At 43.0% G+C, this 27,996-nt stretch overlaps 5 protein-coding genes and 1 long non-coding RNA gene across 7 annotated transcripts; 3 read left to right on the top strand and 3 right to left on the bottom strand.

Annotated features, from left to right (window-relative positions):
• Positions 1 to 26: 26 nt before the first annotated feature.
• Positions 27 to 5,147, bottom strand: LOC122396833. The gene is made up of 4 exons (XM_043395537.1): positions 4,264 to 5,147; positions 1,024 to 1,116; positions 678 to 959; positions 27 to 594 (listed from the first exon to the last, which is right to left on the bottom strand). Exons 1-4 carry the CDS (start codon positions 4,388 to 4,390, stop codon positions 290 to 292), a joined length of 807 nt encoding a protein of 268 aa, XP_043251472.1. The 5' UTR covers positions 4,391 to 5,147; the 3' UTR covers positions 27 to 289.
• Positions 5,148 to 7,105: 1,958 nt separating this feature from the next.
• Positions 7,106 to 8,658, top strand: LOC122396842. Its single transcript, XR_006259067.1, has 3 exons — positions 7,106 to 7,499; positions 7,584 to 7,685; positions 8,491 to 8,658. It is a non-coding gene; the product is annotated as an uncharacterized LOC122396842 (long non-coding RNA).
• On the bottom strand, positions 8,642 to 10,214 carry LOC122396835 (protein takeout-like). Its single transcript, XM_043395538.1, has 3 exons — positions 10,088 to 10,214; positions 9,389 to 9,629; positions 8,642 to 9,208 (listed from the first exon to the last, which is right to left on the bottom strand). Exons 1-3 carry the CDS (start codon positions 10,161 to 10,163, stop codon positions 8,767 to 8,769), a joined length of 759 nt encoding a protein of 252 aa, XP_043251473.1. The 5' UTR covers positions 10,164 to 10,214; the 3' UTR covers positions 8,642 to 8,766.
• Positions 10,215 to 10,517: 303 nt separating this feature from the next.
• Positions 10,518 to 15,040, top strand: LOC122396831. The gene is made up of 6 exons (XM_043395535.1): positions 10,518 to 11,174; positions 11,240 to 12,509; positions 12,580 to 12,852; positions 12,930 to 13,056; positions 13,152 to 13,310; positions 14,273 to 15,040. Exons 2-6 carry the CDS (start codon positions 11,259 to 11,261, stop codon positions 14,392 to 14,394), a joined length of 1,932 nt encoding a protein of 643 aa, XP_043251470.1. The 5' UTR covers positions 10,518 to 11,174; positions 11,240 to 11,258; the 3' UTR covers positions 14,395 to 15,040.
• A 1,642-nt stretch (positions 15,041 to 16,682) lies between these two features.
• On the top strand, positions 16,683 to 27,805 carry LOC122396945. Its single transcript, XM_043395742.1, has 8 exons — positions 16,683 to 16,926; positions 18,537 to 18,917; positions 19,027 to 19,176; positions 19,318 to 19,456; positions 25,664 to 25,692; positions 25,757 to 25,915; positions 26,885 to 27,247; positions 27,369 to 27,805. The coding sequence occupies exons 1-8, from the start codon at positions 16,863 to 16,865 to the stop codon at positions 27,671 to 27,673; spliced, it is 1,590 nt and encodes a 529-aa protein (XP_043251677.1). The 5' UTR covers positions 16,683 to 16,862; the 3' UTR covers positions 27,674 to 27,805.
• On the bottom strand, positions 19,611 to 25,235 carry LOC122396836 (protein takeout-like). Of its 2 annotated transcripts, none has more exons than XM_043395540.1 (6): positions 22,803 to 22,942; positions 22,473 to 22,513; positions 21,694 to 21,896; positions 21,461 to 21,632; positions 21,011 to 21,160; positions 19,611 to 20,708 (listed from the first exon to the last, which is right to left on the bottom strand). In XM_043395540.1, the coding sequence occupies exons 2-6, from the start codon at positions 22,507 to 22,509 to the stop codon at positions 20,554 to 20,556; spliced, it is 717 nt and encodes a 238-aa protein (XP_043251475.1). In that variant the 5' UTR covers positions 22,510 to 22,513; positions 22,803 to 22,942; the 3' UTR covers positions 19,611 to 20,553. The 2 variants fall into 2 exon arrangements, with proteins under 2 accessions (XP_043251475.1, XP_043251474.1); XM_043395539.1 differs by lacking the exon at positions 22,803 to 22,942 and adding an exon at positions 23,522 to 25,235 and having other exon boundaries at positions 19,612 to 20,708.
• Positions 27,806 to 27,996: the final 191 nt, after the last annotated feature.

Genomic DNA, 27,996 nt, shown 5'->3' with positions numbered 1-27,996 from the left:
ACCGTGGTAGCGATAATGACAGTGTCGTTGATTTTTCTAATGTTATTTATTAATCTTTAGCTAAAGCACGCGCAAGTACCCTGACTTTTCTAAGGGCCGACGAACGACGGGCTGAAAAGCACACAGAAATTCGGAAATTTGTTCGTCCTCAGTCCATCAGAATACTCGAGCAACTCGCGATCGTCCTTGGACCCGACGCGATCACTTTTCGATCGTTGGAGCGCGTTTCGTTTGCAAGAGATGGCGCGAAATGGTCGAAAGTGGCGAAGATTTCTTCGTGTTCGGGGAGCTACGTGTCGCGGAGCCACACTTTGAGCGGCACCTTGCTCAATGCCTTGCCGAGAAAGTCCTTGAAGTGTTTGGCGATGCTGGCGCTGGCGGCCGGTCGCATTTCCTCGATGATCTCCTTCGCGTTCTGATTCAGAAATTGATTCATGGCCTGTCCGATCACGTTGTCGCCGTTCAGCTGATCGACCACACGGAATCGGGCACGGCCCAAGCTGAAATCCACCAGCATTCGCGCTACTTTCAAGTAACGAACACCGTCCCTGATCTCCTCGGCGCCCTGAACACGCGCGATCGCCAGCACGTCACCTGCGATCAAACTCCCTCATTTTACTAAATTTGTTCCTTCGATCAGCGTTAGTCGTACCGTATCCAAAGAGTCCTGGACTCACCGAAAAGTGCCCAGAAGTCACCGTGGCTCTGGATAGGGAAGAGAAGCACGTTCCCTATTACCTCGTAATGGCCCTGAAGTTCGATCTTTGGAAACGACAGGTGAAGATCGAGCCTGTACGAAGGTAGATCGAGCCGCGTCTTGGTGATCGTATAATTCCCTGCCCCTATCACGGTGATATTGGAGAACAGAGCCCTGATGCGCACTGCCCCTTGCCCGTTTTCCATTCCGAGTTCCGGAATGATCAGTGGCTCGATCGGAGGCAAGTCCAATTCGGAAATACCTGAAACGGTATAGTGTTAGACAAATAGAAAGTATCTCCAAGGGGTATATGTATACGTATTTACCTTTCAATAAATATGGTTGAAGATGGTTCAGTGTCTTCTGGAAACATGTCTCCACTTTGGGGTCCGACCTGTTGCACTGCAATATGTACTCGGCTGTGGAAAATAGAGCGTTTTCAAGAAACACGTTTATAAATTTTGATCGCGTTTAACGTAACACGGTTAACGGATCCGTGAAATTTTAAGTCCACGTGGAGTCACGCAATCGTAATTTCGTTTTCCAACGAATTACAACGTCTTCCTACTTCCGGTACCTTTATGCAACCACTCTCACTTCCGATGTCTTCGGAAAATTAATCTAATTTTTCGAGACTCCCGGCTTTCCGTGTCAGCGTTTGCAGTTAGTTAATCGTTAAATAATTATATAGCTCTTGGATGTTATGTATGTAGCTTTGACGAATGTTTTCTAATGTATTCGGTCGCAACCGTTGTTTTCGGAATGTTGTGAATTCGAATATAATTTCGGGCATCGAATTATGAAATATCTATGTTCACAATTCGCGAAACTTTGACACTTTTTAGTATTCACGTTGCCATCGAGGACGTTTTGAGCTTCCCTCTGTAATAAAAATGCTAAGCACCGTTTGACTTGCAATCGACTGGTCATTGACATACAATTTCACTCGACACACGAATCCTTGACACGCGAAAAACAAATTTTTTAGAACATTCCAGATACTCCCGCGTTTCGGTGAAAACCTGAAAACCTATAAAATCTCCCTTTACGTATCAACGAGCGAACAAATAATGCTTGTAACGTCATACCGTTGCTTCCACTAACTGCATTCTAACGTCAACGTCGCTCTGAAATAATAAATTTCAAACAGAAACTACTTTCTCTCTCAGAACTTTTTCTCGTGCCCGCTAACCGAACTGTTCCAATATAGTTGCAGCAAATGTAACATGATTTATTCCCTTTAAAATAGAAACTGCATTTCTTCCGTCGAATTCTTTGAATCTTCCGGCGAGAACCAATCACGATGATTATGACATCGTTACATCAGTCGGAAAAATTTACGAGACACAGTTTTCGCTACTTTCTTTCTGGGTACTCTACTTACTTAGGCCTCGAGAATGCGTGGATTTCACGTTCGTGCTACAGTGTGCTATATTCTTTGATAAACTATATTTGAACATCACGAGTTTGAGATTTCGTACGTACTATAGTAGTATTTTACGTACGGAGAAGCAGAAGTGTACTGAGATCGACAGAAATATTCGATGCGCGTAGTGTCATGTGCACGGTAGGAAGGAGGTGTTACGAATCGTTAAGCAAGGTGAAATTGAGCGTGCACGTTCAAGCGAATTTGCGCGTAACCGATTAAATATGTTGCGCGGAACTATCATAACAAACGGCAAAAAATTTAAAGTTTAAATTTATAAACGTTAGTGTGTCCTATCTATAGGTATTATTTTTTATATTCGAACGACGCCTGTTCTGCTTTGTATGTTACCGGCATGACGATGATTGGAAAATCGTGCTCCGTAATATTCATATCCTGTCGGATTAATAACTCGACCGAGCCTCGGACTCGAGGAAAATATCAGGATCGATGGGGGCGAAATTTAATTATTGGAATCGAAGAACACGCGAGAAAGATGCATCCGTTCGGAGCGGCTAGTATTTGTTGGTAGAAAAGGAGCCCATATCCGGCGACGAGGATCAATCGCATAACGATACGCCTGATCGATAAGAACGGGCAGCGTGTTGATAAGGCGAGAGCATAGGAATCTGGACCGACTGATGCACCCGGCAGGAATTACGTTTGCGCTTTCACTGGAAACGTTTGGGATCCGATCCGACCAAGAGGAGCGTCGTCCGTGCGACGAGGATACGTCGTCGTAAGACCGGCTCGAGCCCGGTACTTTCTCCGACCGATTGCTGCCGATCCTCGGCTGTTATGCAATCTCTGACATAACCTTCGCCACGCCATCGAGAGTCGTTACGCCATGCCCGGTACCATTATGTTTGAACGGTGACCAGCGCAGCCTCGCATAATAGTTCGCGTCTGGGCCGGCGTTTAACCTAACCAGCCCCGAACGACCATTCTGCGTACGATCTCGGAATCCTAACCGTTCGCTTTTGTTGCGAGAACAGGGGCCCTGGGCGTCGTTTCCCGGAGGATCGCAATAGATCCTGTTTTTGAGTCAGAAACTGGGTCACCTCTCGGGGGATTTTCAGGAATTGAAACAAAAAAAATATACGAGTAAACGATTGTTTACGATGCATTGGTTGTTTAAAATCTCCATCCAGTGGAGGAGTTACCCCCGGGAGGGGAAACGAGCCTAAACGACGGAGGAAGAAAAACGCGGTTAACACAATACGCTTCCGCGACATAATCGTTCCTCGCAATTACCCTCCGCGGCGGAAAGAGAAAGGCAGATACGCTCAATGATCGTAAAAGGAAAATACGAGGAATAATTATTACTCGTCGGGCACCACCTTCATTGTACACCTGTTACGTGGCAGCCACCGTATTAAACGAAACGCATCGCGGGGAAAAAGCACCCAAGGAGAACACGCGTCGGATCGAGGAAATCCAGCCACTCGATCTCGTGATCCAGCCCAGCGAAAACTCGGTTCCGTTCTTCTCTCCTACCAATGAGGAGAGTGGTTGCACAATCTACGCCGGCTTGGAACTCCAATCGTCGATACTACCCAATTTCAAGCGATCGACGAATTTCACTTTCCGTGCTATAAACGATCGCCCGGCTGGTGGTCCTTCGAGCATCGTCCCTAGCAAAGGACTCGATCGAGAGACCGTGGAGAAACCGGTGCCCGGTCTAAACTCGAGGAAACCCACTTTTTGAACCCGTCTCGATGGTCAAGGTACCTGGAAATCCTTCGGAATCGTCGAAAGCAATCGGATAATCGAGTCAGTCGCCAAGGTCACTATCTCTCAATTTCACTTTTCAAATTACTACTTTCAGCGTTCGGAAGATTAGAAGATCCTCGACAAATAGATCCTAGACTGACTTGTTGATCGAAGGATCGAAGACACTTTTCAAACTACTTCGAAGAGTTTCGGAACCAAGTATCAGTGACGGATGAATTTCACTTTGCCAACAAGAACATCTATCCAAGTTTGGAAAAGTCACTAACCACCGAATTTTCAGTAATCGTCGACTTTCACTTTCTAAATGAGAAGTTTACGCGATGCGGATACTGCGGAGTTCGCGTGGTCGTTGACAGCGAAGGACTGAAAAGCACGTGCTCGCTAGGATCTAAAGAAGGAAGCTTACGAATCTCAAAGTCCGGCTCGTCGAGTCCAGGTTCGGTTTGCTCCTGGCAGAACACCAGCTCGAGGAAGAAGAGCGTCAGCACCGTGCAAGCCAGTCTTCGTCCTCCGAGCATCCTTGAGGACTTCATCCCCGAGGTTTGATCGATACTGGTCCTTCGATATCCGAGAATCCTCGTTCGGTTCCTTCGGTGGATCTGAATCCTGCAAAATCTGATCTTAACTGTCTATTGTCCTTGGACCTTGACGACGAAATTCGCTTACGCACGCTGGATCTCCAAATTTCTCTAAAAGTTCACCGTTCGAAACTCGTTTGTTTAAATTCCCCTACGTTCGATTTAGGTCCGAGGTGTGTTTGTTACATGATCAGATAGCGATAGCATCCGAAGCACCAAAAAACGGAAGTGATTGATCTGGCCCGGTGATAAAGGTGACGGCTAGGTGGATTGACTGTCGTAAACTAAACACGGGCCGCGTTCATATTCTGTCTTATATGCGAGCGTTCCCCTTCTCTGGTGGCGGCTTGTGCTCGGCTTTAAAAGCAGACAGGAGTTTACCTCTTTCTATTCCCGCGGACCAAGTTCGCACTTGGACAAGCCACGGCTTTACGGTTCGTGCCTCCCACGAATCGATTTACGAAAAATATTCCAAACCTTTTGTTTCTTTTCTGAAATATCGTATCAAATGATTCTTCTCTTCTGTACACGGCTAGGCTGTAATTCGAGGGACGATTACAGATAACAGTTTAAAAAAACGATGAATATAGAAGTTTTAACGTAGTTTATTAAGGGGCATTTAAATCAGACCAGAGTTTGTCGATTGCGCGATAGAAAACATGATGAAAGATAATAGCGATGCTCAGAAAATGTGGTGCACACACACCACGAAATCTACAGTGAATTTTGTGCAACGCCATGCTGGATCATTGCGCGAACGCTACGTCGTTCAAGCGATTCATCAAAAGTATTTTAATAACGTTAAATCTACCTGTGAGTTATGGAGAAATCATCTTGCGAGATCATCGTTTTAATTCTCGAAATTTTAATTGTGTACTGGTCTAATTATACCTACGATATTCATGATTATAGCAATTATAATTTTCACGAAAACAGTTCCTGGAGTACAGAATTAGAAACGATTAATACGCGAGTATAATTCGAAGCAATTGTCGCTTTTACAAACTTTCGAATCGATTTGTCTCAATCGGTATTGAACATTTTTATTTTTCGGTAGGACCTGGTCGCATTTACGAGTTTGTAGTTTTAATCAAGTGACCCGAACAACCCCCGGGTAGTATTTATTTATTTAAATTTAGCTAGAAAAGATTTACACCTTAGTATTCATTTATTAATAGCTCGTTCTGAACTTGGAGCTAAACGATAACACTTTAGATGATATTAATATACCAAGTCGTGATATTCTGTTCGTTGCTTAGTTGGCTATGAATGCGTAATGGCGTCATTGTCTTTTTGAGTTGGTCCTTGATAGAAGACGTGCCCGGAATACGTAACAAATTACTCGGAAATGAATAGTGAAGAAAGGTGCATTTTGCAAGACTCTTTTAAGAACGATAGAGAAGTTTCTAACACCCCGTTCACTATTACTATTAAAGGAATTTCAAGATAAAGATCGTATACGACTAATATACATATAATCCTGTTTCTTCGAAACTTTGGAACAAAAATTTCATTGAATTTTTGGAAATGTCCAAACGTTTGTGATTTTGTCTTCCAATTTTCTTAATTATTTAACCTGTTATTTTAGAAGACGCTCGTGATACTCAAAATAGGGAAACGATCCGAATGTTTGATAGACTTAGTCTGTGCATAAATTTGCACACAATATTTTCATTGTTCGTTTGTCCTCAATTTACACATAATCATCGTTTAATTAATTTAGGTGTGCCGAAGAACTCGATGGGACGTCTTCGTGTGACGTTTTCTCAGTTTGTTTCCCTTTCGAGCGATAAAAAGTGGGTGGTCCCCGAGCAAATGTCTCGCGGAACGTTGTTTCAGTTTTGAACCGCGCCTGTTATTTGAACACCTTGAAATTTTTAAGCGTTTTACACCGTTTGGAGAAATTCTGAAAGACCGCGTCGCTCTCTTGCCCAATTTGTTCCTAGCCATGTTCTGTCGACATCGAGACATCTTTTACTCGCGTACATTTATTCTCCTAATTTGTATGACTTTCTAACTCGCACAATTTACAGTCTAGAAGACCGGTGAAAAGTGGTACACGGGCCATTTAATACAAATTTTATATTACGCACTGTGTGACGTTTCAATTTATTCGGACGCGTAACAAGCTCTTTACGTGAAAGTCGTAAATTTCTATTAGGTCTTTGATATTTTATTTAAACGTCGATGTACTGTTTCCTTGAGTTATAAACGATTGAACATAAATAGAAAAAACTAAACAAATTTTCAGGAAGCAGCGACACAATTGAATCAATCTTCTTCATAGTTAAGTAGACGGCTACAGTGATTAAATCTATTCTTGCGTAACGGAATAATCAGTTCCAATTATTATATAACAAACCGTAAAGAAACATAATATAGCAGAAGCGTAATTACATTGTAATACAAAACAAATTGAAGTCGATGGTAAATTTTATTTATAAACGCGAACTAATTAGAAATTAGAAATCGTTGAATGAATTATACGAGTAGATCTTACACCTTACCGACCTTCGTGGCCCAATCTGACTGCCATACCGACCTAAAAATTCAGAGGTGATTTTAGCGTCCTCTTCCCATGGATGGCGGTCAGTTGAGAAACTCATTGAATTAGTGTGATAGGCAGACTAGTTGTGTGTAAATGCATATGAGTCGAGAAGTACGAATTATTCGCGATTCTTTGACCAGTTAAAGTTGTAAATAATATCCATGTAATCATCCAAGTGAATAATGTTAACAAATTCAAAAATCTTGTCGTCTGCTACTGTAAATCGACAAAAGTGTGGGTTGTATTTAATTTGTACATGACATCGCCATCCATCAACATGATTCCAAAGTCAAGGTATTTACGCTGATCTCGTAAGTTTCGTTTATTTGTTTTGTATCCACGGTTTCTACCTGAGGTATCCCTCGGGTTTGTAATACAAGCTTCTCGAGACATCGGCCCTTCCCTCACCCCGCCACCTAATTCGCGAGCATTACCGAGCACAGCCGAAGGGCCATTCCTACTTAGAAAATTAACCTAGCAAGACGTGTCGAGACGTGTCGGCGTTTCGCAACCGAGGTGTGTAATTCTACCCTGTCGATACTTCCTTATTATCAATTACTGTTTAATTATCATTTAATTTGTATTTTATCTCTGTTCCAGTCCCTGATCGAAATTCGACGCCATGGAAAGTTTTATTGGCGCGAAAACGACACCACAACAGATGGCAGACGAGTCGAGAAATTTTGGAGGGAATATGCATTGGTAACGTTTAAACTATTGTAACAAAAACGAACGTGTATATTAATATTTATTTATTAACTCGTTCGTTGCAAGCATGATCATAATTTTCTAATCGGTCATTATTAAGATAAAATATATAAATCGTTAACAATCTTTTTTATCTATACATCGAAGCATACGGAAATGGCGTCGGTAGATATCAACGATGTATTGGAATATAGTTTATATTTAACTGTATTTTGATCGCGATTGAATTGCTTCGCCTTTCCGGCATTGAACTTTTACGTGGCAAACTATGTATTAAGCAAAGCAGTGTTTCTGTTGACGACCTCTAGCAAGGAGATGAAAAAGGAAAACCAGTAGGCTAAGCACAGATGTGCTTGTTGTGTTTCTTATCTCCTGTCCCTTTCTTTTCAGGAAATTTGTTGGCCGCGCGTAATGCGGCCGGTAGATTCAGTGATTGTGCGTAGCAACAAGTTTGTTTCTCGGAACAAAGTGACCTCGAGTAGCACGTTGTCGTTCACGGTGTTAGGCAAACGCGAGGATAGAAGCAGTGTTTCTTACGTAGTATTAAATTATTTACAGAGCATCGTGGCTCTTCCTGTTTTCTGAATCGCGATAATAGAATCATTTGTTCGCCGATTTCAATCTTCGCCCGCGGTAATCCAATTTAATACTTTCCAATCAAATTAATTAGTTTTTCAATTTGAAATTTAAACTCCTCGTTACCGGAATTAGAGTCAGTGTAAGAATAAATTTATACTTTGAAATTTTTAATTAAAAATCTCTACAGTTTTAACGATAGATTCTAATTGTTTTCTTACAGTCTGTGAACTTGACTCTGAAAACCAGCAGAAGCTACCAGAAGAAGACCACGCGCGAACAACGTAAGTATAAATTTATGCTTTGAAATTTGTTAATTAAAAATCTCTGTAATTTTAACAATAAATCAGGTTTCTTAAGAAACAATTCTATAATACTTTGGGTCCTCCTCGGTTAGTAAAGTATTATAAAAAATTATCTTCTTAATAAGTTACATGTATGTGGTGAAACTGATAAATAAATTACATTAAAGCGAGAGTTTTAAAAAAGGAATGTCGTTTCAGGGTGGCAGCAACATGTCTTCCGGAAACGCGGAGAAAATCTTGTCGATGAAGTCTTTGATAAGGTCGCCGATGGTCTTTTCGAGGGCAGGCCTAATCTCCGCGACGATGGTCCTCCAGTTGTCGTTTAGAAAAAGATTCATAGCCGCGGAGAGCATGTCGTCGCCGTCGAACAGATTGTCCAGTTCCAAGGTGGCGTGGCCTATCTCAAAGTCTAGGTAAATGTCGCTCACTCGCTGATGAATTTTCCCGGTTTCCTGGTTCTGGTAACGTTCCAGTTGCAAAGTGCTGACTATTTCGATGTCCGTGAAATTTCCGCGTCCCGTGCCGCTCCCGGCGATGGGCAGCATCATTATCTTGCCCTTCAGATGGTAATTCGCGATCATCTCCAACCATGGGACGTAGAATTTCAGCCTCATGCGGTCCTTGTCTAGGTCGAGCCTGACGAAACAAAATTTGGTAACTGTTTTCAGCATTTTTTCGATAAGCAAAGTATACCGATTATTTATATATTTATTTGTTGATGGGGTAATTCTTTGATGCGGGGAAAACGTTAATACACACAGTCAGATACCAGGAAACTAGAAACTAAATAAAAAATAATTTCACTATATAGCGTACTTGATAGCCTTTGGAACGACGTTAGTTACACCGAAGATGGAGATATTGTTGTATTTTGCGTGGATGTAGATCGGACCGGAGGACTGATTGATCTCGATTTCTTCCAATCGAAGCGGCTCGCAGGCTGGGATCCTGAGAGCCTTAATTCCATTTTTCAAATACGGTTTCACTGATTTGATGGATTCCTTTATACAGTCGTTCAGATTTGGGTCGCTTCGGTGACAGATCTTCAAAAACGAGGCTGAAAACAAGCAGAATTACCTGTAAATTATACCCAGTACTCTTTATTTTATTGAGCATAAATTTGATCGAAAATAATGTAGGCATAGCATAGCGTTGGACCGTGTCAGTTAGGTATTAATGTTCTTCGTGGTTAAAATAATCTAGATGTATCGAGCGAACCTAAATACTTTGAGTGTGTGTTGCGTGATTTTCCGACCGATTCATCGCAAATTAAATGCACGTGCTCCAGATGCAACGCTGACATCTATACATTATATCAATCGGGTGTGCCCTAGAAGTACATCGCCAAGAATCTCGAATGGAATTTTTCTTGTAATCATTAATAGCAAAATTATGAGCAAAGAAATATTGGTGCAAAGTAATAGATTAAAAATTGTATAAGCTACAAACAAGTCGATTTAAATGTTTAACAATCGAATAAAGAATCTGTAAACATTCTCGAAGAGCGATACTCACGTATTTCTGGAACAGGCAAAGCGATAGCCAAACAACTCGCCATGAAAAATATTGTCAACGATCCGTAGACACTCATTGTTACCGCGACGAAGTTCGACCACGAAATAATCCCGAAGTTGCGTGTCGTCCAGGATCGCGGACGTGCCATAGATCGACAATGTGCTGACATTGTCGTTTCTAATGTCATTCTTTTCCTTTTATGGATCACGCGATTCGACGTTTTGATATTTGCTGCGCATCGATTTTATCGCATCGCCGATTATTATGGTAATGGAAGATTTTGCGCGCTTCCATTGCGATCGAACTATTAATAACTTATTTCGTCGATCGAAACATTTTTCATCTTCTTTCTTTGAATAATTTCGAGTCTATCGGATCGATATTCACAAATTTATTAAACTTTATCCTATATGAACGATGTTTTCTATCTTTTTGTCCCGGGGCGTATCGGTTTAATACCTTGCAGCATTTTTCCCGATTAAACGCAAAGATACGGCATACTGCGAGGCGATGTACATTTAAGAGCAGGCTATTACGTAACATCGGACACCAATGGCGCACTGTTTGCGGCTTTGGACAGTTCTCCACTTAAGGTCGGGGAAGGACCTTGCCCCCTATTAGTCGCACGTCGCGATCAGGACTTAAGGGAACGACGAGCCGATCTAGAAAAAGAAAAAACGACGATCCATCTAGATAGAATCGCCTAGTTAACGTGTGTCGAGAGTTACTGGGTCCGTGGCCCAGATCCAATGCCCTTCCACGATCTCGTATAAAAACCTCGGTCGAACGCATCATCCACTTGCAATCGACGATGATACATCGTTCGCAAACTTCCTCCGTCGAATAACACAAGCTCCGCGTCTCTTCGATCTCGCAATGATTATCGAACACCCCGTCGAATCGATCCTCGTCTGATCGACGTTCTGGATCAGCAAATCGTTCGTCTTCGGCCACGCGTGTTAATGTGCGCGGTTTTGTTCTGTTTTCTATTGATCTTCATCGTGACCGCCATTGTGCTTCTGCTGTTGCTCAAACCAGCCTACATTTGGGAGATCTATACCGTGGAGTAAACCTTAACGCTCGAAAAGTAAGTCAACGGAGATCGTTCTTCGATCGATCATCGAAATAAAGTCGTGTCCGTTAAAATTTTAGGGGACAAGCGATAATAAAAATGAAGACTGTCGGTATGATCGTGGCCCTGTGCCTGGTGGCCCTGGCGAACGGTCAAGGTTCGTTGTTGGAGATGTCCCAGCAACTGTGGGCGAAACTTCTGTCCGGTGGATTCGAGAAGACGGGCAAACTGGACCCGCTGAACGTACCGGTGATCAAGGTCGATCAATCCGAAGGCGACACCAGCTACAGAATAATTCTGAAGAACGTAGAGATCACCGGGCTGAACGATTCCACCTTGGACAGTATTTACATCGCTCGAGGAAGACTGAAGTCGAATCTGAGCGAGTTGGAGGCGGGTTACGTGAGCTACAGCGATCTCAGGGACCTGGACTCCATCAGGTACAGGTTCCACATGCTGGTCAAGGAACCGAAAGGACAGAACGAGAGCTTCGAGGCGATAGTATCGGCCACCAACCAGGAGAACAAGTTCCGGGCCACGTCCTTCGATCAGGAGAGCCACTTGGAGAGACTCAGACAGTACGATCCGTTCCTGATGAAGATCCAAGCCGAGAAAATGAAGGATCAAGTGGACGGAAATCGTAACGAGAAGTCGTCGCGGAACTCGAGCTATGGACGTTTCAACATGGAGGGTGCGAGGGTTCTCTCGAGACCAGAAACCGGTCGGATCGGCGACAGTTCCTCGTATCCGTCGGACGTTCAGCTGATCTACGCCATGAGCGCCCTGAACTCGCCGTCGAACGCGAGGAACTATCAGTCGAAGGAGAATTACGAGGCGAATTCAGGCACGAACTCGAGAAACTATCGTCCGGTGGGAACTTACGAGGTGAATTCAAGAAGCTACCAGCCCTATTACGATCCCAATTCCGACTCGAACTCCAGGAGTTATCAGCAGGAGAGCTACGAACGAACCAAGACAGGTCCTCGTTTCAGAGGTTACGAAGGAACCAGGAGAACGAACGAAAGAGAGAATTACGATGGTAGGAAGACCGAGGAACGCTACGAGGACGATCAGAACTACAGAAGAGAGAATTTCGGTAGCCGAAGGGTCGATGGAGGTTACGAGGACGTTCAAACGGCGGCGTCGGAGAACGTCGAAAGGACTTCGAAGGGTCAGGATCAGCCTGGATTCATCGCCAGGGGTCAACAGGTCGATTCGAGGAGGTTGGAGAAGCAACCGGGTTACTTGGACATCGTTTACACGGATGGGGCCAATAATGGGACCGTGAAACGTTTTGGAAACGGGAGGATGGTGGATGACGCGGTCTATGGGGTCAAGGATGTCCCGAAGGTATCGATGCAATTAGATTAATTAGACTCGTAGGCGCTATCACGATATTAAAACTGAACTATGCGATTAGGACTTCCTCGATAGCAGACGGATGCTGAAATACAACTGTACGGAAGGAGAGGCGTTGACGAAGAGAAACGACGCGGTCAAAGCGGCCATAGAGGCGAAGAGCTTGAAAGGTTTGAGAAGATACGCGAAGGACTATCAGGAGGACGAAGGATACTTCGAGCAAGGAATGCAGCTTGTTTATCACTACGGCGGAATGGAGTCGAAAAATTCGGAGGAGGAGAAAAACGCTCAGGGAACGAGACACAAGCGCGCGCATAATGAAAATCACACGGACGTAAGCGTTATTTCTTATTGTCTGCCTTTTTCAGAGGCGTACCATTATAGCGTCGCGCTGTTGTATTATTTTTTAAGGACGACGTGATGCACGTTATTATGAAAATACGCGTCCCGTTGCTTCGCATCAAGTCGGACTATCAGCTGACGGGAAAAGTCGGAAAGGAATTGGTGAGAGGAAATGGACGACTAGACGCAAACTTTAGTAAGGAAACATTTTTATTCGATTCGTTAAACTCTAAATAAACTCTGTCGCGATTAGGAGGCGAAGTTTATCGATCCTTTTTTACGCGCTTCAAGCTGAATTGGTGGGAGCCTTTACCATCGAACTGAAGAACGTCAAGGGCCAAGACACTTTAATAGTGCGAGCAGCCAGGAGCAAGCTGGAGTCCAAAGAGCAGAACGTCGATCTCCAGGGAATGGACGAAGAGGGCCCGGTAAAATCGATCCTTGGTCACGGTGAGTATTTTTTAAACGTTAATTGGCAAGAAACCGCGCCGAACGCGATAACAAATCCGATGGTAACTGTTGGTAGCTTCTCGTAAAAATTCCCAGCATTATGTAAAACTCTATCGTCTGTTTTCTTTGCGTCACGCTGCTGGTATTTTTCCGTGATTAGCAAAAGGCAGAGGAAAGAGAGAAAAAGGGGGATTCGATCGAGGAAAGCGGCTGTCAAACAATCCGAAAGTTACGGATAATCTGTGCCGGAGACCGCACCGATGTCCTATCGCACCGAACACGCGTGGAATGTTGCGTACACGCAATTACATAAGGCACCGGGGAGCCTAACAGATTGAAAAATACTTTCTTTCGGCGATCGTGTCGTTACGCGTCACGCGATGCTACGCAAATAAACGCAAACAGGAGAAGAACACTCGACTCGTTAAGAACCTCATTAGCGGAGTTTCGAAATTCTCGAGTAAATTAATAAGTTTTCGATTTCATTCGAAATGAATGCTACGCGAAGATATTCGACAGAAGTTTATCGCGTTCGCGTTCGAATCGAAAGTAAAACTCTGGCAATTTACGTTTCGTTAAGCTATTGTAATCAAATTGTCGAGGTTATCTCGCAACGCGAACGTAATTCTATCGACGAGACCGTTTCGTTTCGATTCGAAGAAGCTAATATTTCATGCGTTACGAATTGCAATTTGCAAACTATACTTACCGCGCAATCAGGAAACAAAGGAGAAAAGTAAAAGTAGCCGTGCGCACCGAGTATATCGACATCGATCGACGGTTGCGAATCGAGTAAAAGTGTCCACTTTCTGCGACGTCTTAATACGCCTCCTCCACGGACGAGTCCGAGATGTTAATAGACGTAAAGGGTTATTTCGGCCCTAGACGCGGAATTCTCAATGATTTTCCGTTATCTTTTAAAAATAAAACCGCGTTCGATTTATTTTGAGTCTCGTTCGCAGGTCTGATGGCCGCGGAGGCGGTCGCCGCGATGCTCGCCGATGATCTAGCGACCAAGGCCCTCAACGACAAAACAGCAGACGCGATGATTTACAGGATGTACAAAAATCTTCCGATCAATTAACCGGGAACTCGAGAACGACTGCCTGCGAAACTGGATCTTGACGGACATTTTTTCCAACGGTCGTAATCTGCTTAAAATAATTAAGGATTTGTGAGTATGTAACAGCGTTTCAAGTTTCAAGAAACGAGAAATTTTTTCTCGAAAACGATACTTTCTCCAAAGGGACTCGTGTGTTTCGTTTTCGTTATTTATAGAAATACTCGCTCGATCGACTATTAATCGAACAGAAAATTATATTTAGAAACTTCGAGGGACCAAGTTGCATTTAACGCGGTTGTATTTTTTGATCGATCGTCAAACCCATATATCGGGTTTGAAGTATTACATAACTAGCTGACGCTTTAATTATTTTGACCGGTATATATACCTGCCGACATATTAATCTATAACCAAACGATTTTATTTATTTATTTATTTCTGTGCGCTTAAAGCACCAATTAAGAGAAGACTACAACATTGAGAAGTCATTAACCCATTAAACTACTATTTATATTTCGTATATGTTACATATAAGTTAATGTAGGTAATATTAGCTACGATCTAATTTCATATATACATATACATATTACTGTATGAAGCATTTATTACGACACACATGTTAGGCATTACGTACGCATATATTATAGGTATTTTATGTACTCTGAGTAGTTGATACGTTGTACTCTTATTAATTACATTAGATCGATAATTTTCATTGATCCTTTCAGTCAACCTATCGAATATTTTCGACATTTTTCAGTAGACATATTTAAAAATTATCCAAAGTGCATATAGATCCGAGGAGACTTGTAGGGTCAGGGGTTACATCGCCATTATTTCGCGTCTCGAATATAGTCGCGTCGCTTCGGTTGCAAAGAAGCATCAGACTCGATATACAAACAAGTTTCCAATCGTTACGTGCAGTTTATACCACGTGCGTCAGCATAGCGGAACCAGTCAGAATTCGCCAGATTTTACATAATCGCATTTGGGAAATTCGAGGAATTGCGACACGCGAATGCCGCTGTTAGGCGACAGGGAAAGTAGCCGTCAATCGGCGTGCATCAAACGCATATCGTGGGATTAGGAGACCGAAACAAATTCTACCGTTAAGTCGGTAATCGATCATGGATCATTCTTCGGGCATCGCACGCAATGCAGTTATTAATAAATAATTTTTAAGCATCCTCTACTTTAACTCCAGCGTTATCCATTTAATTTCAACCGACAATGTTTAACCGGTTTAGATAATATTTTATTGTAACAATACTGGTGACATGTAAATTTCTTATTATATACTAAATTATATACTCAATAACGTTGTGATCCTTCCAGCCATTATCCGTCGTAGATTAGGGTTAATGGACGTTAATGAAAAAATTGCAAATTCGACTAAAAAATAAACGGTCTCGCTCGTACGACTCTCGACAAAAGAAATAAGCGTGATTCATAACGCCGATGACCCAAATGTGGCAAGCAGTTGCCAAATCTTCTTTGTAATCAAAATGTACCCCGCAAAGTGCTACGCCGAAGACGAGATTCTCCCGAAGAGATATTTACAGAAGCTACGCGTATGCACGGATATTACTTTTAATTATCGTCTTTTGAAATCTCGAGTTACAAGAGGAAACGCTGGCCAGAATTCGCGAGGTCACGAAGCCTATTAGCTGAAAAAATTACAATCCGAAGACGATGATTGTGGTAGCCGCGCTTGTGTACGCAAACCACTTGACACAGAATCCTAATGACCGGCGAACAAACCTGCTAATTGAGACTTGTTACCATTGATTACGATTTAAATTGGCTGCAAGACATCCTCGCCAGATTGTACAAATTTTTCAAAAGCAAGAAATGGATTTGCACGCGATTGATAGAAGAAAATTCCACGGTAATGGGTGCATTTACTTTATCCTGTCAAGAAGCAACAGAATGAGATTTTTACGAGCAACGAAGATTAGAAACCCTCCATTAAAGAAGGAAATCGTCGGCGAAAGAAATTGCCGGTTCGCTCCGTAAAATCCAACTGCAACGTGGACTCTCGCTCTCACCTTGTCGCCGACCAAATTTCAGGCTGAAACTTTTACTTCTTCGGAGCGTCTCTGATATAATAACCAATTAAGACTGCCTGGAGCGCAGGGCGAGACGAGGATGGAGCTCGTTCGAGCACTCTCGTCTCGCCGAGCGAACGCTCGACTCTTTTCCGGACGTGGTAGAAGTCCTGACCTACGATCCGCTAGTTCCGGTGCAACGAGGACGGATCCAACGTGCAGCCGGCGTCTAGCCAACGGCGTGTTGGCTACGGCCCTGACTGAATTAACAGGAGCCATTCTACCATGATGAATTCACCATCTCCCAGAGTGGGGCGTCGTACACGCGCGGAGAAAGTGCTGTTTAGTTTATATATACCCAGCAGCAAGGGCCATCGTACGCATTTTCAATAACGCTCCTGCTAATCGCTATACCACGCGGCTCCGTAGCGCAGCGACAGGATGACCACGATGATCGGGCTGCTCCTGATTGCCACCTGGACCGGGGCTGTCATCGCTCAACTACGTGAGTACGCCATCCCCACAGTTGCACCATAATTTTCCTTATTTCTATCGATCAACGATACGATTCAATCTTCTTCGAGATCAATCAGCAAAAAACCATTCTGCCCCATCTAAGCAGAAACAGGTAACATCTTGGAATCACAATATTTCATTTCGAACCAACTGTTCATCCCTAAGCATCGACAGCTCTATCGGATAATAATTTGTTTAGATGATTATGTTATGAAACTCGACGATACGCACGTGGCCAGTCGTTATGTTACGTTGGCGTAACTTTTGATGTTTTATTTTACCTTCGACAGCTACAAGATCGCCATTACGTTTTAGTTCGTTTCTCTGTGGGGAATCTTAACAGATCGAAAGAGAAATAGTAGCAGAAAACACGGTACAAAGATCCCCATAATAGCTGAAAATTATTTGTTGACGCAAACATAAGCAATTTGCTTTGTTTGGTAACCGCGTAAACAGAATTGCAAGCGCGTTCCGTTTGAGAGAATTTTGGTGTCAACGTGTTAATTGCGTTCCCATGCTAATTCCATGTACCGGTTGCAGAAAACTACGTAATCCCGCTCAATGGATGATAAGTTATGTTACAAGGGCGACGTTAACGTTAACAGATAGAGTTTACAAGTGAATTTCATCTCGCCAGCCTGCCATTCTATTATTTTTTAAAGCTAGATCGTTCGATCGTCGATCACATCGGGTAATAGTTAATTTTTTTGATCCAAATAAATTGCAAACAGTCGACTGACATCCTGACTCCTTGTAAACATTATTGGCTATAACTCGAGTGTTTTCATCAAGAAGTAAATAATTTAAAAAGCTCTGTGGATCCATATAATTTGTTCGTAAAGAAAGGATTCGAAAACCCCGTTAATTTAAAATGACACCAAGACGTTCGATCGTAGATAGTTAGACCGTTGCGGGTAGTTTCACCGTCAGGTTTTCGAGCAAACGTTGTTTTTCTCGGTCGTTTAGAAATTCGGGTCGAGCAAGCGGCTGTAAGGTCTCCTTTCACAGCGGCGGATAATCGGCCGCTCGAGAACCAAGCGGGGAATGATCGATTGGTCGCGGCGCGGAGCGGCACCGAGCGGTTTCTAGCTACCGGCGATCCATCGATCAGAGGATCGAACCTTTCTCGCCGGACGAGCACGTGCGTTCTCCCCGAGAATTCGCCTTTACGGTCAACGAAAAGGTCCACGGCGTACGGACTCTGGGAGTCGGCTCGCCTCGTAATTTCACTTTCTACGAGCGCACTTTCGATTTTAGGCCGCGGCTGAAACGCGCTCACCGTGACTTCTTAGTCAGCGATAAGGTGCCCGCGTTCACTCACCTGACGTTTCAACACAGTACGTTGACTTACTCGCTAAATAAACAACGCACGATCCGCGTTTGCCCATTCAGCGTTTCATCGCATCCGCCTTTTTACGCTCTAAATCAATACACTGTCGTACTCTGTACGCTGTCGCTTGCTCAGTTAGAACGATAATCTCTTTTTTTTTTTAATACCAAAGAACAGGGAATGTCTCGAAGTCGAATTAAGAAAGTAAAATGAGAAAAATGGTCCCCGTTGGAATCGTAGAAACCATTCGGGTCGATGTTTGTTTCCAGCACCCGGAGTGCAGCCCTGTGCTCGAACGGCCGATTTGGGACAGTACGACAGATGCGTGTTGAAGCAATTAAAAGCTATTACCCCGTACCTGGCCGAAGGTATACCGGCCTTGAAGTTGCCAGCTCTGGATCCGCTCTTCCTGCCGTCGTTGACGGTCGATAGGAACCTGGAGGCGCTGAAAATTAAGGCGAACATGAGCCAGATACGCGTCCACGGTGCTACCAATTTCCTTATCGACGATCTAAAGGCGAACCCTGACGATCTATCGGTCGCCATTAAAGTTCAGCTGCCGCACGTCCACGTGAACGGCGACTACGAGGTGCAAGGAAGGCTGCTGCTGCTTCCGTTGAACGGTGCTGGCAGCTTCAAAGGAAACTTCAGTGAGTACGATATGTAAAAAACTAGCGTATACATATACATATAGGTTCCTCGCGAGAAGCTCGTAGAACGAAGTGTATTCTAACGGTTCGTGTATTTTTTACGAAACAGCCAACACAGAAGTGCAAGTGAACGCTCAAGGCAAAGAAGTCATCGACAAGAATGGCGTCCAAAGGATCAACGTCGACAAGCTCGTGACGAAAATTCGCGTTGGCGACGGAAATATCAAACTGAAAGCACCCCCGTCTCATACTCTAGCCGGTAAAAGACTCGATACAATATCATATACGGTAGATCTTGCAATTAACCCGAGACAAAGATTCTAAGAACATGCACCTTGGTTTAGACGCTGCTAACAAATGGTTTCAACCATTTTTCCCTTACTTTTGCGTTCCATTTCAGCCGACGCTGCGGCGACCTTCTTCAATTCGAATCCCCGCCTGGTTCTGGACATAGCTAGTCCCATAATCGAAGACACAGCGGCCACAGTGAGCAGAGCATTGGCCGCCAGAGCGTTAGGAGCGCTCACGAAGCAGGAATTGCTTCCCTAGTCCATTGTTCGCGTTATCCTTTATGATCGACAGGAACCAATCGTTCGCTATCGCCGTTATCATGGCAGTCGAGGTTGAACTAACTCGACCGTTCAATGTCATTTCCCCCGAATCTGAATCACGATTAGGTTTATTTAAGAGAGAGTGAATGGAACGACCAAAAAATAGTTTCTCGGTGACCTTGGACGGGCAATTTATTTCGCCTCCGCCGTAACGAATGAGTTCTAATTCCGACGCCGGAGAACGTTTACTCACGATTTGAAACTTTCTATCCGCGTCTCGTTGCTAACTAAACCCGAGTGATTAATTATTATTAATTTTATTCGTCGAAAGGAAATAATTGCTTTGCAATCGAGGAAAAATGTAATGCACGGTATGAACGGCGAACGAGGTGGAAATTTTCGACTTCTTCATCGATGAATGAGAATGTGATCGAATATATAGGACTTGTACAGTGGCTTACGTTCGAGTAATTATTTATTCGTTATCCCGATTGTCTGTTATTAGCTGGTATGTTTACATTTTTGTTTCTTATTGCCGACGCGATTCCTCGTTTAGTATACGTTTGTAAATTTCTGTAACGAGTCGAATAAATGTATCGTAAGTATGTCTTTTCGTGGTTTTATTGCGGCGTATTAGTTTCAATCTGCGATTGGTTGGATCACACGCTTTACGTAACTGAATATTGCATAAATTGTCGGCGAACCGTAAAGAGGAACACAGAAAATTAAGTTTAATCCATAGCTCTTTTCGGTTCACTGAATAGCTTATATTCAGGAAGGATCACGTTCGGTATCGTCTAACGCTAATGATAATATTTAATATCCAATTTCTTCTTTTATTTAAAAATTGTTGTTAGAAAATTCTTACTCGTTATCTTACAAAGTAAACTGCGATCGTCTTGCGCGAGATTCTTGGCAACTATTTTGTTCGCAATTACGCGATTTCTGTTCATCGACGAAAAAGATTTCCACACAGTATCCAAGTTTGTTGGACGAATTTTTCGGAATTTAACGATACGTTGCACGATTGCACGTCGAACCACTGACCATGGACGATCACGAGCCACTATTTCTAAGCAGATCGTTTAGTCGTCCGGAAACAATTCCTTGTAGGTGAAGGACTTGGTGATTTTATTGGCAACGTCCGTGAAAAGGTCCGCCAGAGATGTTTCCAGCACCGGTGTTATTTCTTCCAAAAGCAGCGCGTTGTTCTGGTTCAATAATTCGTGACTAGCAGCACCTGATTAAACATGGACATAATTAGAAGATAATTTAATAATTTCGTAAATCTATTACGTATTTAAAGGATCAACTGATTGTAAATTAATATTAAGCTGATTTTGTAAATATCTATGTACTCGATGGAACTATGATTCCATCTATCATCCTTTGGGTCTCCAGTCGCAGCAACCTCCACGTGGTGGGACCTGGTAATCGGTGTTACCCGCGACGAAAGTATTCCAAATACTTTCCTCCCGGGTAGGGCCGAGCTAATGGCTGCGAATCGTTTCCAACGTAGAAAGAAAGAAAGTATTTACTTACCCAAAACCGTGTCCCCGCCGAATAGATTGCTAAAGTGCAGATTCGCGTTGCCAATTTTTATCTTTATCTTCATCTTGTCGAAGCTAAGGAAGGTATCGTCGTCCCTGAAGACCTTTCGCGCTCTCAAAGCGACGTCGGAGTCGTAGTCGGCTGGTAAATTACAATATATCGAATCAATAATAACGTTGCTAAGAACTTTGGTAAAAATTTCTTCTAAAATCTATCGGTGCTGTACAAAATGCGAAGTTGATTAGCGAGTCTGATCGTTAATGGTATAATCTACTCCGCGTAGTCTTCCTGGGTCTCTAGGGAGATTATACTATAACCGGTAAAACCTGCTAGCGAACTTATTATCTCCGAGCAGCATTTATACACTCGTATGCAGATACGGAAAGTATATAAACATTCTATTAACTTCACGTAGAAGTTACATCGTCGTAGAAATCTTACCAAATTTCCCGGTAAGATCTCCTTGTCCAACCAGCCTGAGCAAAAGGATCCTCGCGTCTATCTTATATTTCCCTTGGAAGTTCAGTTGATCGAAGGATACCTTGAAAGTGAATTTCACGTTCTCCACGTCGGCTTTGAGGTCGCGAACTTTGAACGTGGATGGACCCGATACCTAAAATATGGTCTCTGGTTCGATACGTTCCGATATAGATTCGTTTTTTTCCGCGATTTACCCGCAAGTCCGTGAGATTTACGTCGAGCCTCGCCCCGGTCGGTCCTCGAAACAGTCGAATCTGCTTGAGATGAAGAGGCTCGATCGCCGGCGCCTCCAGTTCCGGGATCCCCACAGCTAATTTCTCGCGAAGTTGATCGATAGACTTTGTAATGCATTTGTTGATGTCGGGTTCGCTTTTCTTGCACGGCTTTATGTAAGGCGCTGCGGAAAGAAACCATTTGCATAATTGTTGTAGACTTAATAATAATAGAAATTGATCGTAACGGATGAAAAAGAGAATCGTGGCGAATCGCGAGAAATATAGAAAATATCGATTAGAATAGCATTAAAGTGTCTTTGAAAACACTGTGCCTTCGTCGTTTCTTTATTAAGATCAATTTCGCAAATTGATTCCGAATAAATGTTAATGATGGCCAAAGATATCTTCAGGGTGTACTGTATTCGCGACCTTAATCTCGTTTTGAACCAGCCCAAGGCCACGAGTGCAGTCAGGTTTTAAAACCGAAAGTGGTACGACAGATTTTGCAATCTTTCATTAGAATGCACATGACATTTATTTATTTGCCTTATACGTCTTTGACGGTGAATCGAAATTTCGAAAGAACCATTAATGTCAACGTCTCCGTTCGAATGATAAGAGATTGTTGCTTTCGCGTACAGCCTGACGAATCATAGGCATTGAGAATCAAAACGATATCGAACTAAATTCTATTAGCTTTGATTTCTGACCAGAAACATTGTACCCATCTTGTAAGAATCTTTCTCGACGATACTCACGTAAAACGCCAGAAACCGCAGAAACCAGAGTCGCCATTAGGCTAAAAAGAAGAAGATCGAACGTTAATCGTCATTTCTCGACGCGAGATCCAAGAGATTTAGGCGATTTTGTAATTAACTTTGCAGGTAATTAGAACAATTGTGCGAAAGTTATCGTTAAAATGAAATTGCACCGGTTTACCGTTAATATCGACGAAATGTAAAAATTTATTGATCTATTGTTGCAGTGTTAAGTAGCTGATTTACGGGGGAAAAAACGCAGCCGTGACCTGACTAGTTGTGAGTGTGCCGTTGCATCACCGATGCATTTTCTAACCACGAAATACTTACTTGCGGTCTGTGAAACTTTATATCTTCCGTGTTTTACGATTTCCAATATTTTCAATTGTATCGGTGAGAATTTTGAACGCACCTTTGACTTTATCGAAATTTTCAATACTATTCTAGATACAGCAATAGGATTATTTAACACTTTGCGACACTTATTGTTAAGCCTTCAGTTGGTACAATTATTTTTCGAGTATTTATCAAGTATAAATAGCAATTTCTTTTGATCTCGAAAATGCAAGTTGAAATAAGAAAAAGGCATGTACTCTTTAAAAATTTTCATCGTGTCACATCGTCAAGACCTTTGGAACATTTCGTCGAGGGTGCAAGATGCATTTACTATCACTCGCGTGTTTTTAATTTCGTACTGTACGTGTACTGCAACATCATCGAAAACCATTTCACTCGCGTGTCCCTTGCAGTTCCAATCGTCAGAGTGCCTTGAAAACCATGATTCGACCCTCGTGCCCCGGGCTATAATATCCCCTTAAAATTTGTTGGACGAAAATCGAATGCAAAACCTTTAACTCTATCGACGACTCACAAATGAAAAAAATCCACAGGTATCAGAGTGCTCTCCGCGATCGTTTCTCGCGAGTTTGCCGTTTCGAAAATGGATGGATTTTTGATCCCCCCTGGTCCACCGGGGACCTGACCGGTGGTCTGCGTGGTCGTAACTGGAGAACGGAAAGGAAGAGGGACGTGAATCGAGAGTTGCGTACCAAAGGTGGGCAAGAAGAGCGCACATCGCGGCCGGTCGAACGGTTCTTGGCGACTAACCGACAGAAAGACGGGGATGATATGTTAACCCGCGATCCCCCGAGAGACCAACAGGGATTGCTTTATCGCGTTCGGCATGCTGATCGCCTCGTGCCACTTGTCGGTCATTGGTCCAGCCCCGGATCGCTCGTAACTCGCCGGACAGAGTTAACCGGAGAACGGTGCAGGTTGCTGATTCTACGTCCATGTTGACCGCCCGTTTGCGTTTCACCCGCCTTCCCCACGCGGTTTTTCTCGCGTTCCATCAGTCGCTGTACGTTCGACTGGCATTTCGCGAGAAACAAGGCCCGACAGCCGCAGAAACGGCGCGTCGCGTGCATTAGGGCACCGATTCTTGGCCAACCGTCCCGCGAAGTTGCCAATACTCGGGGCCCCGGCGAACGATTTACCAACGGATCTAATGAATCTTTCATGGGTTTCTAAATTCTTACGCGTCGTCCCAGAATTATACTACCACCCTGTCAAACAGCAGATTCGCGTTGTTTACGTACTTGCTCGATACATATTTGTATAGTAGAAAACGAGACAAACAACTTTTTCCAGCGTAATGTATAAAAACGAAGCTGCAAGTTGTCCGATAACTTATTTTACGAGAATGTCTAGGATAATGCGTGGTTTATGGGCTGTTGATTAGAGCCCAATCGGTTCGCGATCGGACAGGGATTGCAAAACGAGACAACCAGAGAAAAATCGTGTGTTCGCGGATCGCGGAGTTAATGTCACATGCGTTACGGCAACTTTGTGTAATTCAAACGTGCGTTAATCTCGCCGAGAGGCTCGGGGAAAACGAGATAATAATTTAGAAATTTCTTCGCCTATTCTCGGAGTAGCTGATAATTTGTATATTTCGTAAATAGGATTTTTTAACAATGCGTGTTGAAATGTACCGTTGCGAAGTCGGCGGTCGATTAATATGTCATTTGCCCCATCGAATGGATTTTAGGAAATCGTGGATAGATAATCGTCGGGAACGGAACGCGGAAAAGAGTTTACGCGATTGACGGTCGTCGAGCATTGGTTAACGATAATCGATCAAAGGCGCGAAAAATGATACACGTTGCAACATAACCGGCTCTAATTCGCACGATCTACGGGGAGCACCGACATTCTTTGCTTTACTACGCCGCGGATTCGCTGACGAGTAAAAACTTGCCCGCGCCAATTTCCGCAATTTTTACGATCTCGTTAAGAGCGGCGAAAGTTGCAAAAGGCGCGATCGACGCTAGACCGACCCGAAATCCTACGATCCGGAACAAATTATGCGAGCAAGCCTAATCACCGAGATCTAACATCGACTGGTTACTTCGTGGAAAGATGTTGCAACTCGAATCACCGGTTTTTCTTTTTTTCTTTTTCTTTTTCTTTCGTGCGATCAACGAGACACTTCCCGATATTCGTGTTTGCGAAAACATAGTGCAACGATTCGCAACAGGAAATCGAGAAATACGGAATCCCTGTATGGGAGTGGCTAGAACTTCGCTTAGGATTAATAATCCGATCCAAGGTGCGTGGGCGTCGACATTGGGAAATATTTACATCGTTGAACGTCAATATTTATCCCCTCAAGTAGTCGAGACTAACGAAGCTGATCGAATAAATGCCAAAACATACGACAATCAATTTTTATATCAATAGAGAGCAAGAGTATGTTAATTGAAACTCGTGAATTTTTTGTTGATCTCTTTCGTCAATGGATTACACATTCCGTGTTTGTTGAAAAGATTCGCGCAAATGTGAAGATAATTACGTCCGATCGATGGTGCAACTGTCATGATTTGCATAAAATGTAAACGGGTCGATTATCGAATGGATTCGAACATCCTAAAATTTTAAAGAATTCTAGCATAAATTATTTCGTTCCTATTGTATCTAACGTATGTATGTACGTCGAAGAATTTCTATTGTTCCAAGTGAAATGCACTTGCTGCTAAAAATCCGTCAAATTGACCCGGAAATCTCGCGTTAGAAAGAAAACATAGAACATCAAACGATCTGTCGGATTAAGTGATTTATGCGAATACCCCTTCTCTCGACCGATACGCCTACAAACATGATCCTGTGTGGAAGAAACACTTCCTATGCAGATATCCTACGATCACGGCCACGGGCTCAAGTGATTCAGTATCATTTTCCATGCACCGCACTGTTATCCTCGAACGTACCTATATATATATGAGCTTGGCCGATGATCGAGGATCAGTGCAGAGGATCTGTACAGACTCACGAGGATCGCTTTAGTTTCCTCCGGTGCACGTTTGAGGAAGGATCGTCCAAGATGGTTGTCAAAGAGCTTTTGTTCGTCGCCATTGTCGTGGGCTTCGCGAAAGCTGAAGTCCGTGAGTAACCCTTTCAATTGTTTCTTGCATATTTAATAATTAAAAATACAGGATCCCCCGTACTTTATTGAGCCAAAAAGTGCCAAAAAGTGTTGTAGGAAACAAAGGAAGCATAATAGATCCAAATATCTTAGATAATGGAGCCCCAAGATTTAGAGAAGAGTTAGAAAATATATAAATATTTATATTCCGTTCATAGAGATTGTCGATAAAATAAATTATGTCGTGCATGCGTTTTCGAATGAATAAACATACGCGATCGCGATCGACGAGGTCGTAAAATGCGGAAAGAAATTTTGATGTAACTCAAGGAAATCAGAGTGGTAGATATTATCGAAAAACAGGATGTCATCGCAGGAGGAATTTGTTGAATTACAAACAAACGACCTCGATGGTATTTCTAATGAACATCGGTCCGTGGTAATTAGTATTCCCCGTGTCCTACCTTTGTTTGCAAAACGATGAGCTGTTGTGTGCAACGCGAGTACACAAAAACGTAATATCGTTGATAGACAATATGGATGGCACTTGTAAAATTAAGAAAATATCGCTACACGCGATTTTTTATTTTTGATCGGTTCACAACGGGCACTTTGATCTCTTTATAGTTCGTTAATTTTATTCGAGAATGAGGACAGTTATTGTATTATACTTGTAGCAAATAAATTATCATATAATTAGCTGTTAATTGCTTCCTTGTAACTTGCTAGATCGGCTGAATAAAATACAGGAAGCAAGCTAACGCTAGGAACAAAAAGTAATTGTAAACGTTATTATCATCGATGATTCAAATATGTTAAATAGTTATAGAATCCAGTAAAGAATTCAAAATGACTCGTTTAGGAGTAGAGGAAGAATAGGTTTGTAAAAAACTAAAATTGCATCGTTCCCCTTGGAATTATTTCTGACTCGTTTTATTTTTAATTCAATGTTGTTAGGTAGTTTCTATACTCTTTATTTATTTGTCAGCGTCTTACATCCATGTGTGCGGAGCGAAGAACCCGAATCTCGACGATTGCGTGATTAAAAGCGTCGAAGCTTTGGCACCGAAGCTTCGAAAAGGTATTCCAGAGTTGGATATTCCGCCCGTGGATCCTTTGATGATCGATAGAGTGCAGATCTCGGACTCGCCGGACTTTAAAGCGATGGCAACAAACATAAAGCTTCGCGGGCTTCAACCTTATCACGTGAATTTCCTCCACGTGGATCTCGAGAAGCAAAAGGTAGATATCGATCTTCAGTTCGATGAGATCCACATGGACGCTGATTATACCGTCAACGCTAGGATCCTGGTGCCGATCTTTGGAAACGGTCCGATCACTTTGAGCACGAGTGAGTAGAGTCGTCGAATGGTGAATTCTCGGATTAGAAAATTTCTCTTAATGGTTTCCGTTTCATTGTTTCGACCCTACGATAAGTTGCATCGATAGACGAACGCGATGTTCTGTTCCAGAGGATGTAAATACGAAAGTTCACCTAGAGTTCAAGCTGGTTGAACGGAACGGAAAGAAGTACGTGTACTTCTGGTCGATTACCACTCACTTGAACGTGAAGGATTACACGGTTAAATTCGAGGCGGAGAACTTCGATAAAATTCTGCAGGAAGCCGTCCGCCAGGCGCTGGGCCACAGTCATCGGGAGATATTGGAGGCCACCAGACCTAATCTGGAAAAAGCCATTTCCCAGAAGGGCCTCGAAATGGCCAACAAGATCTGCAAGCATTTCACTTTCGGCGAGCTCTTCCCCGATCGAGAATAACCGAGATCAAAGGGACGCTGATCCTTCGTGCTCGATCTATCGACCATTTTGTAGAAACGAATCTATAACCGTGGACAAAAAGCTATGGACATCGTTTCGGTTGTGCTGTGAATAATGTATTCGCTTTATTAATTTAGGATTGTGATTGTTCGAATAAAAGTATATTAATACGTTTGTTACTTAATACCTAAACTTTATTAGCCATCGCATCGATGTCCATCGTCTGTATTAAATTTCCTTACCTACTTATCGGTTATCCTTACTATTAGAACTTTTCCAAAAATGTTACAGGAATCTGACCCCTGGTTCGATCTTCGAGATAT

This window comes from Colletes gigas, unplaced genomic scaffold, assembly GCF_013123115.1.
Source record: "Colletes gigas isolate AHSC1104 unplaced genomic scaffold, ASM1312311v1 Colletes_gigas_Sc00008, whole genome shotgun sequence".
Classification (NCBI taxonomy): Eukaryota; Metazoa; Arthropoda; class Insecta; order Hymenoptera; family Colletidae; genus Colletes; species Colletes gigas.
The sequence above is the reverse complement of the archived record's forward strand: the minus strand, read 5'-3'. Positions and strand labels throughout refer to the sequence as shown.